Source organism: Polypterus senegalus, chromosome 12, assembly GCF_016835505.1.
Source record: "Polypterus senegalus isolate Bchr_013 chromosome 12, ASM1683550v1, whole genome shotgun sequence".
In the NCBI taxonomy this organism is placed as follows: Eukaryota; Metazoa; Chordata; class Cladistia; order Polypteriformes; family Polypteridae; genus Polypterus; species Polypterus senegalus.
In genome coordinates, this window is record NC_053165.1 from 68,476,414 (window position 1) to 68,487,304 (window position 10,891).

Below are 10,891 nucleotides of genomic sequence, written 5' to 3' on the forward strand. Positions count from 1 at the left end.
TTGTTCCCCTGGGCGTCTGCTGTGCTTGTTTTTAATTGTCGCTATTAGGATACAATGAAGGGAGCAAACTACACAGAATAAAGGAAAAAATAAAAAGAAAACAACAAAATGGAGTTCAACATTTAAACCTATAGCAAGAATAGAAATATTTCTAAATGTGTTATAATGTAAAAATCATACTGCTGTGCTTTTCTGAATACAGTAAGAGAACAAATTATTATCGCTGACTGTGAATCTTGTCACAACACAAATCTGCAGCCAGAGTGAGTCCCCAAGACCGAGTTTAGGGAGCATTATCCTGGAACATGGCTTTCCATGTGCTACTTGTTTTTGTAAGTGTTATTACACCTCACATTCAGCTTTTATGCTTTAATTATTTTGAGTTTATCAAGCTGACAGGCCTATGCTGGAAGTGGTTGCAATAAAGTAGTTTGGGGTTTATGGCTCTCAGGTGGTTGAAGGAAATGTGCTGAAAAAACATGAATTTGGTTGTCACCGGAATGGCATTTTCACAGATAATGTACCAAAAATATGTGCATAAAGGGTCCTCGAACCAGCAGCACACGGTCTGATGTCTCCTCATGTTGGTCCTCAGATACTTTTGTCTTTTCAAAACATGTTTGTGTCCAACCAACGCAAATGGTGGATGTGTGCAGAGCTGAGCTTCACTTTCTACCCCCTTTTGAATTGATTTAACCCATTTGTGATTTGTTTTGTCAGGTCTCGAGTTTGCATATTCTGCTGCCCCCAAGTCCATGCAGAGTGCCATCATGGGCCTTTTTTTCTTCTTCTCTGGGATTGGGTCCTTTGTTGGATCTGGATTGCTAGCCCTGGTATCCATCAAAGAGATTGGCTGGATGTCCTGTCATAAGGATTTTGGTAAGTGGACAGAAATACACACCAACAGGGTTTTGTTTGTTTTTTTTCCCCACACATTACTGACTGGATGGTAGGAGACGGTGATGTTTTAAAATCTGACAAGATTATCTGTCATCCATTACTTCTGGTAACAGTGTGGTGGTTATCCTGACCATAATATCTTCACTCTTAGTGTTCATAAACAAGGATGTAGTAGAAGATATTCATATAAAGAGTTTGGTGACTTGTGTATAAAATTTGGTGTCAAATGGAATGCCACACTAGAACACTTTTGGACATGTAAAATGATAGCAATGGACATTAAGTAGAAGGAAGTAACATTTGGTCGAATGTCCATCTTTGAGAACGTGTTGGTCTTTGTGTCTGAAGTGACACCAATGCCAATGTTTTGAAGTCGCATTAAAACTTCAACTGGTAAGAAACACTGAGCTGCTTTCTGCCCTGGAGTGTTTGACTGGCAGAGCCCACTCAAGGAAGATGTGCCATTTGAGTTGGCATGGCTGTACACAGTTGTGAAGAACAAGAAGTGAATTTCTGGCTGGGTCCAATTTACACTGCCAGTCTATTAGGATCGGGGGAAAGGTGTGTGTGGGGGGTTGGCACACTTGAGCTGGGGACATTCAAAGCAGCAAACGATAACCTTGATGGTTTGGTGTGTAACTAGTAGTTCTTTCAAATTATTAGAAGCAGTATGCAAAATGGAAGACTAAACACACACTGATATATAATTTGTTCTGCCTGGAATCTTGAACAAAATAGAGACTGATCCAGGTGTTGTCACGGATCTGCCACGTCATAATGTTCCGGCTGATCCTACACCTTGCCGTGACTACACCGCAGAACTAGGCTTGGGTGTTATGGAGTCAGTTGCACATTCAGTGGCAATTTGTCATTGGGTATTTGTCTTTGTGTTTACTAAAGGATCAGCAGTACTCCCTATATGTCCTCTCCTTGTCTGTGTTGTGGTGGGTCCTCCCTTGTGGCCTGTATTTCATTAACTGGGCTGCAACTTCATATTCTAAGTGAGCTGTCATCAGTAGACTGTTGGTCTTGTGGAGGACCTCCCTAATTATGGTCAAGGGCTCACCAGTGTATCACACAGCATTTTTCTTTAATCATGTACCTTTGTGGGTAATGATGGCACACGTGAACTTAGCATACAGTGGAACCTCGGGTCACAAACTTCCCGGAACAAGTGCAAATTGGGTTACGACCAAAAAGTTCACTAAACTTTTGCATCTGTTCATGACTACAGACTCTGTATATAAACAAGCCAGCTTCCCTTCCAGTTCGTACATACCGGTGATTTCCGCACGTGTACAGTACATTGTTCTCGGTCAGACGTGCATCGCACAGTGAGGGACTTTACCTCAAAAGTGTAATCTCCTCTCCACCCAGCTTCCTGTTCACTTCCTTCATGCCAGAACTCGACTCATGCAAGGTTACTCGTCTTAGTTGTTTATGGTTAGTTTTTGTGTAAATTAAGGATTTAAAATTTTTTTCCCTGTGCTTAAAACTCATTAAAAATAAAAGTGTTTACAGCGAGCGGATCGTAAGGCTGTAGCCTTAACTCCTGCAATGTTTGAATAACACTGAGAAAACAATGTTTTTACATTTAGTTTATTATTACACTGTGCATTCTATGGTATAATTAACTATTTTTGTGCTTAGAAATCTTTTAAAAAAATATATATATATATAGTTTGTACGGTCTGGAATGGATTAATTGTATTTACATACAATCTTATGGGGGAAATTACTTCGGGTTACGACCAGAGTTTTGGAACGAATTACAGTTGTGACCCGAGGTTCCACTGTACTAGGTGGGGCACCTCTTTAGCAGGGCAGGACACTTTTTAGCTTTCTCTGGAGCTTGCGCTCATCACTTCAAATGGCGGGAGGGTACACAAGTGGCAGATTTCTGGAGTTAATGGGTCAGAGAGGTTGCTATCTGAAGCTTGTCATTACTGCCATAGTGTATGGGTGACTGGCGAGTATTGGCAGTGCTGTTGGTAGGTGATAGGTAACTGCAAAAGAGCGCAAACTTCACACGTCCTGCTGCCCACCACTGCTTCAACATGGCGAGTCAAGCATGCTTTGCATGTTGAAAGTGAAACAGTAGATGGGAAGGCCACATCTTAAAGCAGATGGACAAATTTCATTTGCCTGAGCAGCAGCAGCACGTGCCATGGCCTTCAGGTGACTGTCAATCAGCTATCCATCTTACGATGGACTTTATGGTGTACAGTAGTGACCTGTGGATTTTTTTTTTTTGGTCAGGGCAAAAAAAAATTGTGTACATGAATATTATTAGTTTGCAGTACTTTGAAAGTTTTTTGAAAATGCAAATAATCCATTTAATGTACATCCTTTTTTTCCCCCCTTCATGACATCTTTTTAATTAAAAGCAGCAGACATTTACCGGGCTTTTAGACTAATGCTTGTAATTGTCGACATTTTCACTTTTAAAGGCCATTTTCAGCCTTGGTTCACTGGCGCCATTTGTTTGTGACTCTATCAAAGTAAGTCCTCAGTATGGTGTTCCTAAATATTGAAATTACAAACACAGCAGCAATTTGAGCACTTGCTGTTCTTGGAGTTTGCTGCACTTAGCAGAGATAATCGATTTGAAATTCAACCAGGTATCCAGCTTCTCACCCTGCTGTGCACGTTGTTTGTTTTTACAGAGCTAATTCTCCTGAATGCAGCTGTGTCACAGGCCTACAGCACCTTTTTTGTTTTCGTTTCCTATCACAGAATAAAATGTCTACTCACCCTATCTGTGGTTCTTTGGTTGTAATGGCAGGTTGGTATGGTATAGCACAATGATCTTTAACTCCGGTCCTGGAGAACCGCAGTGGCTGTAGCTTTATATTCTAACCCCTTTTTTGAATGAGTGCTCTGTTTGTCTTGCTAATTAACTGAATAAAATTTTAATTGAATTGCTTTTTTGATTTGATTCCCTGATTTTCTTCATCCTTAGCAGGGTCCTGTAGGGTGGATGAGAGTTTGCCCAACCAGTCTACATGTGTTTTGTGCACTTGGAAAAGGAGTGTGGCAGTGTCCCTCGGGGAATCCTGTAGAGGGTACTCGGAGATTATGGGGTACCGGACCCCTTGATAAGGGCTTTTCGGTCCCTGTACTATCAGTGTCGGACCTTGGTCTGCATTGCCGACAGTAAGTCAAACCCGTTCCCAGTGACAAATGGGCTGCCCTTTGTCACCGATTATGGCCAGAATTTCTAGGCACAGCCAGGGCGTTGAGGGGTCTGGTTTGGTGGACTCAGGATTGGGTCACTGCTTTTTGCAGATGATGATGTTGTCCTGTTTGCTCCATCAGGCCGTGATCTTCAGCTCTCTCTGGAACGTTTCGCAGCTGAGTGTGAAGCGGCTGGGATGGGAATCGGCACCTCCAAATTTGAGACCATGGTCCTCAGCCAGAAAAAGGTGAAGTGCCCTCTCAGGGTTGGGGGTGAGATCCTGCCCCAAGTGGAGGAGTTCAAGTATCTCGGGGTCTTGTTCACAAGTGAGGGAAGAATGGAGCGTGAAATCAACGGGCAAATCGGTGCGGCATCCACAGTGATGCGGGCTCTGCATCGGTCTGTCGTGGTGAAAAAGGAGCTGAGCCGTAAGCCAAAGCTCTCAAATTACTAGTCGATTTACGTTCCTACCCTCACCTATGGTCATGAGCTATGGGTAGTGACTGAAAGAACAAGATCGCGAATACAAGCAGCTGAAATGAGTTTCCTCCACAGGGTGTCTGGGCTTTCCCTTAAAGATAGGGTGAGAAGCTCAGTCATCCGGGAGGAGCTCAGAGTAGAGCCGGTGCTCCTTCGCATCGAGAGGAGTCAGATGAGGTGGCTCGGGCATCTGATCAGGATGCCTCCTGGACGCCCCCCTGGTGAGGTGTTCCGGGCACGTCCAACCGGGGAAGACCCAGAACACGTTGGAGGGATTATGTCTCCCAGCTGTCCTGGGAACGCCTTGGGATTCTCCCGGAAGACCTGGAAGAAGTTGTCAGGGAGAGGGAAGTCTGGGCCTCTCTGCTTAAGCTGCTTCCCCCGCGACCCGACCTCGGATAAGCGGAAGAGGATGGATGGATGTTTGGTAAAGATTTAGAACTGTGCTGTGTCTATTTTAATTTGAAACGTTACATTTGGGTTTTAAATTGTTGCCTGTTTTCTTAACCAGCCGTCATTTAATAATGAGGTGCAAATGGCAAAAGAAGCAGCAGCTGTCCAGCTAACATGCTTCCTTTATAAACCTGTGTATTTGCCTCATGAAGTGTGAAGTTTCTGTTCTCATTGTCTAATAGCAGAGATTTCAGAAATGTATTTTCTGTTTTCTAAAAGTGCTGTTAAAATGTTTTTATTAACCTGAGCACAACATTCTTGAGATGTTCAATCTTTCTTTATTTTCAGATACAGTATAATGGATACAGTTTGCTGTTCATGTTTGGTTATAATTGTTTGGTAGCTAATGGAAGAAGAAATAAGGGCTCTAAGTCTTGAAGAGCATGTCTATTACAATTAATTAAAAAGATGTTAATTAGGAGCAAAAGGGTTAGAAAGAAAACCTGCACCTGATGTGGCCCTCTAGGACTGGAGTTGGGGACCCCGGTGTAACACCTACTGTAAACGATCTTTAGGTTTTCTTAGGCCTGGGTTAATAATAAGTAAGTCCCAGTGAAAGTGACAGCAACATCCAGTTCAAGTTGTTCACAGTTTATTGCCAAGTCTACAACATACAGTGAAATTTTTACATTAAGTGTGGTCTGGAATTTACAGTTCACATGTTGATGATTTTGAGGGCAGATAAAGGACAGCTTCTTTCGACATTGTAGGAAGGAGAATCGTGAGAGATGACTAGTTACAAAAGGCACTATACAGTAGAGAGAGAGAGAGAGAGTTAGAGTTAAGAATGGAACTCTGTGGTTGATGGAGTTCTTTGATTCATCTGGCTAAGATAAGTTCACATCTTATTTCTTTAGGTTACAGAATAGAAAAGTAGCTTTCTGCTGTGATGAGCTTCCTGACTAGTTACATGTCCAATTTGCCCCAGGAACGAGTTGGAGTTTTACTGTGGCAGGTTTGGGTTTAAGGTAAACGGGCAAGCCAGGATCTTGAAATGACAGCCCACTGCTGCCAGCTAGGATGAGCTACATCGGTATACTGACCTAATCAGTGTGCTTTTTCTCGTAAATGTTTCTCTTGGGCATCATTAATGATGAGTAGCTGCAGGCATAATGAGGCTTGAGTGGGTCCCTCTCTAATGGGTGACATTTTATGTTTTGAAAGAGGCATTCTTTACCGTCATAAGTATGAGCACCCACCAGCCTTGATTGAGCTCTCTTGTGGCTTAATGTGTTAAGACAGGTCTATTAGGGTTCTGGTGACAGAATTCAAGTGGGTGTACCATGAGCCTTATTATTGATAAGAGTCACATTTAGCCAACATCAATATGAGGGGCCATCTGAGATTGATGAGCCCTCTTGTGGTTCTATGGGCTAGGATAGACATACAGTTATCATAGGGTCCTGAGTTCAAATCCAACTCGTACCAGGAAAGATGGGGGTCTCACTACTGCCCTTAACAAGGGTTGGGTGGGTGTACTATGAGAATGGGTGAGCCTTATTAGTGGTAAGAGTCACTCTTAGGCAACATAAATAGGAGTGGCCAGGAGCTAAAGAAGATCCCTCCTGTGGCTCTGTGGGTTAAGATGTCCGTGTGGTGATTACAGGGGCCCGAGTTCAAATCCCACGAGTTCCTCCCCTGAGGCGTTGGGAGTACTCCAGGCAGGTGTGAGCTTTACTCTTTGTAAGAGTCACTCTTGGCCAACATAAGTAGGAACAGCAATGAGAGCTAGGGTGGGAGTACTCTAGGAAGGAGTGAGCTTTATACTTTAATATCCGAGTAGCCCCACAACCGATGGGGTTGGAACAATCAGAGGCGGAGTGATCTTTCTTCTTTGTAAGAGTCACTCTTAGCCCACATAAGTATGAGCAACCACCATAGCTAGTAGAGTGCTCCCATGGCTCAAGTGGCTAGGCCATGGGTACTGTGATCTCAGGGTCCTGAGTTCAAATCCGAGTAGCCCCACAACCGATGGGGTTGGAACAATCAGAGGTGGAGTGATCTTTCTTCTTTGTAAGAGTCACTCTTAGCCAACATAAGTATGAGCAACCACCATAGCTAGTAGAGCGCTCCCATGGCTCAAGGGGCTAAGCCATGGGTACTGTGATCTCAGGGTCCTGAGTTCAAATCCGAGTAGCCCCACAACCGATGGGGTTGGAACCGTCAGAGACTAAGTGATCTTTCTTCTTTGTAAGAGTCACTCTTAGCCCACATAAGTATGAGCAACCACCATAGCTAGTAGAGTGCTCCCATGGCTCAAGTGGCTAGGCCATGGGTACTGTGATCTCAGGGTCCTGAGTTCAAATCCGAGTAGCCCCACAACCGATGGGGTTGGAACAATCAGAGGTGGAGTGATCTTTCTTCTTTGTAAGAGTCACTCTTAGCCAACATAAGTATGAGCAACCACCATAGCTAGTAGAGCGCTCCCATGGCTCAAGGGGCTAAGCCATGGGTACTGTGATCTCAGGGTCCTGAGTTCAAATCCGAGTAGCCCCACAACCGATGGGGTTGGAACCGTCAGAGACTAAGTGATCTTTCTTCTTTGTAAGAGTCACTCTTAGCCAACATAAGTATGAGCAACCACCATAGCTAGTAGAGTGCTCCCATGGCTCAAGTGGCTAGGCCATGGGTACTGTGATCTCAGGGTCCTGAGTTCAAATCCGAGTAGCCCCACAACCGATGGGGTTGGAACCGTCAGAGACTAAGTGATCTTTCTTCTTTGTAAGAGTCACTCTTAGCCAACATAAGTATGAGCAACCACCATAGCTAGTAGAGCGCTCCCATGGCTCAAGGGGCTAGGCCATGGGTACTGTGATCTCAGGGTCCTGAGTTCAAATCCGCGTAGCCCCACAACCGATGGGGTTGGAACAATCAGAGGCGGAGTGATCTTTCTTCTTTGTAAGAGTCACTCTTAGCCAACATTAGTATGAGCAACCACCATAGCTAGTAGAGCACTCCCATGGCTCAAGGGGCTAAGACTGTTGTAGAAAGAGCAGAGGAGCCTGAGTTCAATTCTCACTCATGGTGATAAGGGAGAGCAGATACTCTTTTCAAACATAGATGAACCGCCCAGGGCATAGTTATAAGGTGAGATAACCCACCTCAGTTCAAGGGACACGTACCTTGCGAAGGGCGGTGTGTTATTACAGCCAGCTCCAAGTTGCCAATGGTGGTGATGAGCATTTTCAACATGTGAGCATGAGAAACGCTCAAGAGTTCCACCTCTGATCAGCTCCTTGCACTGCAGGGGCTTGCTGTTGGCTCAGAATAGGGACTTGGAGCGGAAGACCCCCTTCCATTTGCTCTGCCTCTGGCGAGGACGAGGTCACCCTGGCCAACGTGACATGCTGTAGTGACCAGAAGGGGTCAGGTTGGGGAGAAAGAGGCTGGTGTTTAGGTTAAGGGATGACTGACTACCTAGCCGTCGACCGTGGGCGCTCATCGTGCAACGTGGAGCCTCACTCCAGCTGTTGCTGAATGCGGTTCAGGTTTAGGTTTTGCCTCCCAACCTGAGCCAATCTTAATCATTAGGCAAGCTGGGGGCCAACCGCCCTGTAACGAGAATGCGGGACTAAACCGAGACCTCGACATTAGAGAGTAGCTGATGGGGCTGCTATCTTTTAACAGAGGCAGTAAGGGGCAGATGTTGGGTTAGATTTGTGCCAACAGCCTGTGTGCAAACACAACCACAACCACAACACAGAACATCGTGAAAGCACGTGTTGGGCATATTGTAAATGTGGTGGCGTCCTTTAACTGTTGCCATGGTTCATGCACAGTGCCACCACACGTTGTATAAGTGCAGTTTCTTCACCCATTTTGTTTACATTCTAGTCACATGACCTTCACCCTTGTTCTTGTGCAGAATTAATGTGGCACTAGCTCTTAACACACAGACTAATAATAATAAAAAATAAAACAAAAGGCAAAGCTATTGGATTGCGTAATCGTGATCGGAATCAGGGGAGAAGCAGACCTGGCGCAGACATGTTCCCTATACTGGTTACCAGTGAACAAACGGCTCGTAAATTATATTGCTAAATCTGCGAGTAGGGAGCTGAGGTTCTTTACAGCAGCTTTAGTGCAAGGCAGAGAGACCAACCGTATGAACGAAGCTGTGTGTTTTTATTAAAGTTAAGTAATGCCCAGTATAACCAGCGTATTGACCAACAGTAAAATCTCTGATCCAAACTAGAAGAACTCTACCCAGGACAAATTCATCTGTCGTAAACCGTTCAGCCACAGCACAAGCACAGCCGTAAAACACATCCGGAAATACCGAACAGACCCTCCATGCTGGCTTCCACTTGGCCTTAAGCCATGGATAGAGCACCCCACCCTGAAGGCCAGACTTGCTAAAAGCAGATTTGACAAGTGATCTGGATCTTTTTGAAAGAGTGGATTACGTTTGCTGTTTCTCAAGTCATAGCACTTGCTGACTGAGGTCGGCTGATGAGCATCAAGCAGCTGATCACAATCTAAAAAAACAAACCAAAGTGCAGTACTTTTGAAGTGCCTGCGTCATTAACTGAGTCGGGCACATATCCTCTTTGGATAAAGAAGGAGGGGTGCCTCGCGATTGGCTAGAAAGCAAAGTCTGAGCCTGGCATCTTTGCTTTTATGCTTGGATTCCTTGGGCAGGGATAACTGACAAAAGTAAGGTGAGCAGCGACATGTGTCTTATACATCGTCAGTGTGTGAACATATCACACCTGCTCGCCGATGTAGGGTGGTAACACTGCATAAGATAATGCCATGTGCACTTCGAATGCAAACGTGCCCTGATCACTACATTACGCGACTACAACAGGTTTACAAAATGCACTGTCCTGTGCTTGTTTGAAATTGGATACAGACTGTTGGCAGAAATTGAACTCCGCTTTTTGGAACAGTACTGTTCCACATGGTGACCCTGCAGTGCGTCTCAGCACAGTTTCAGATTTATGATTGCTCCGAAGTAGACCTGCAATTCCAGGATCCCACAGGTGCAGTCGACCGCTAGCCCTTGCGTTTTACTTTGTAATCTGTAAGCATCTTTAAACCCTGCCAGAGTTTACGTGAATCATTACTACTGCTAGATTTGCCCCTGGACCCCATACTGTGATCCACAGGTCTTTACTAGAATGTACTAAACGCACGCGAATCAATCCCATTACAACGTCTGTGTGCTCATCCAGACCTGCGGAGGACTCTCAAGTCCAGAGCAAGTGCTGAACCTACAACTTTAGAAAGCTCCCTGAACACGGCGGCTCTGAGTACAATGCATGAAAGTGCTCCGACATCAGAGAGAGTGCGTGCTTCTTAATTTTTGACAACATGACTCTGCTATCGTCTGTTCCGGACTACTGCATGTTCCTTGTGCTCCCCACCTTCTATTTATTCCACGCTGTGAGCAGTTGCTCCTCGTGTGGATTCAATTTGCAAAACAAAAGGGAGGCTGTACGCCCACTAAGCGGAAGGGCCTATTGCCGGTTTATCATTCGAACAACTCGGTCTTCAAATTGTAAATTACATTTGCATTCCTGGGGTGTCTCCTGCTTGGTTGTCATTTTCACAGAGCATTACAGTGACGGCAGTGTCGTCCCCGTCCTAAATGTTACTATTTCAGAGATGCCGCAATTCATTGATTCTCCCTTATGGGGAAGTAATCTTAAATTGTTAAAAAGTGTGACGGGCGGCGGGACCCGTGTAATTTGAAGCGCACCACACCCTGCGGACCCTTCCTTATTTTAGAAGCCATAATGCAGCCTGTTTTCTAGGGGGTGTTGCACTGTTTAGTGCTGCTGTCTCGCAGTTCTGCAGACGCGGGTTGGATTTCTGCTCCGTGTGGACTGCAGCTTTGGTCAGACCACTCCAGTGTTTTTTCTTCATTCCAGAGGT

The 10,891-nt window shown here is 45.0% G+C and overlaps 1 protein-coding gene across 1 annotated transcript in view; it reads left to right on the forward strand.

Annotated features, from left to right (window-relative positions):
* The window catches only part of slc15a4 (solute carrier family 15 member 4), an 84,292-nt gene that overhangs the window by 69,629 nt on the left and 3,772 nt on the right, over positions 1 to 10,891 (forward strand). Inside the window, exon 7 of the mRNA XM_039772085.1 lies at positions 721 to 879. Coding sequence (XP_039628019.1) covers positions 721 to 879 — 159 coding nt within the window. The remainder of the gene's footprint in view (positions 1 to 720; positions 880 to 10,891) is intronic.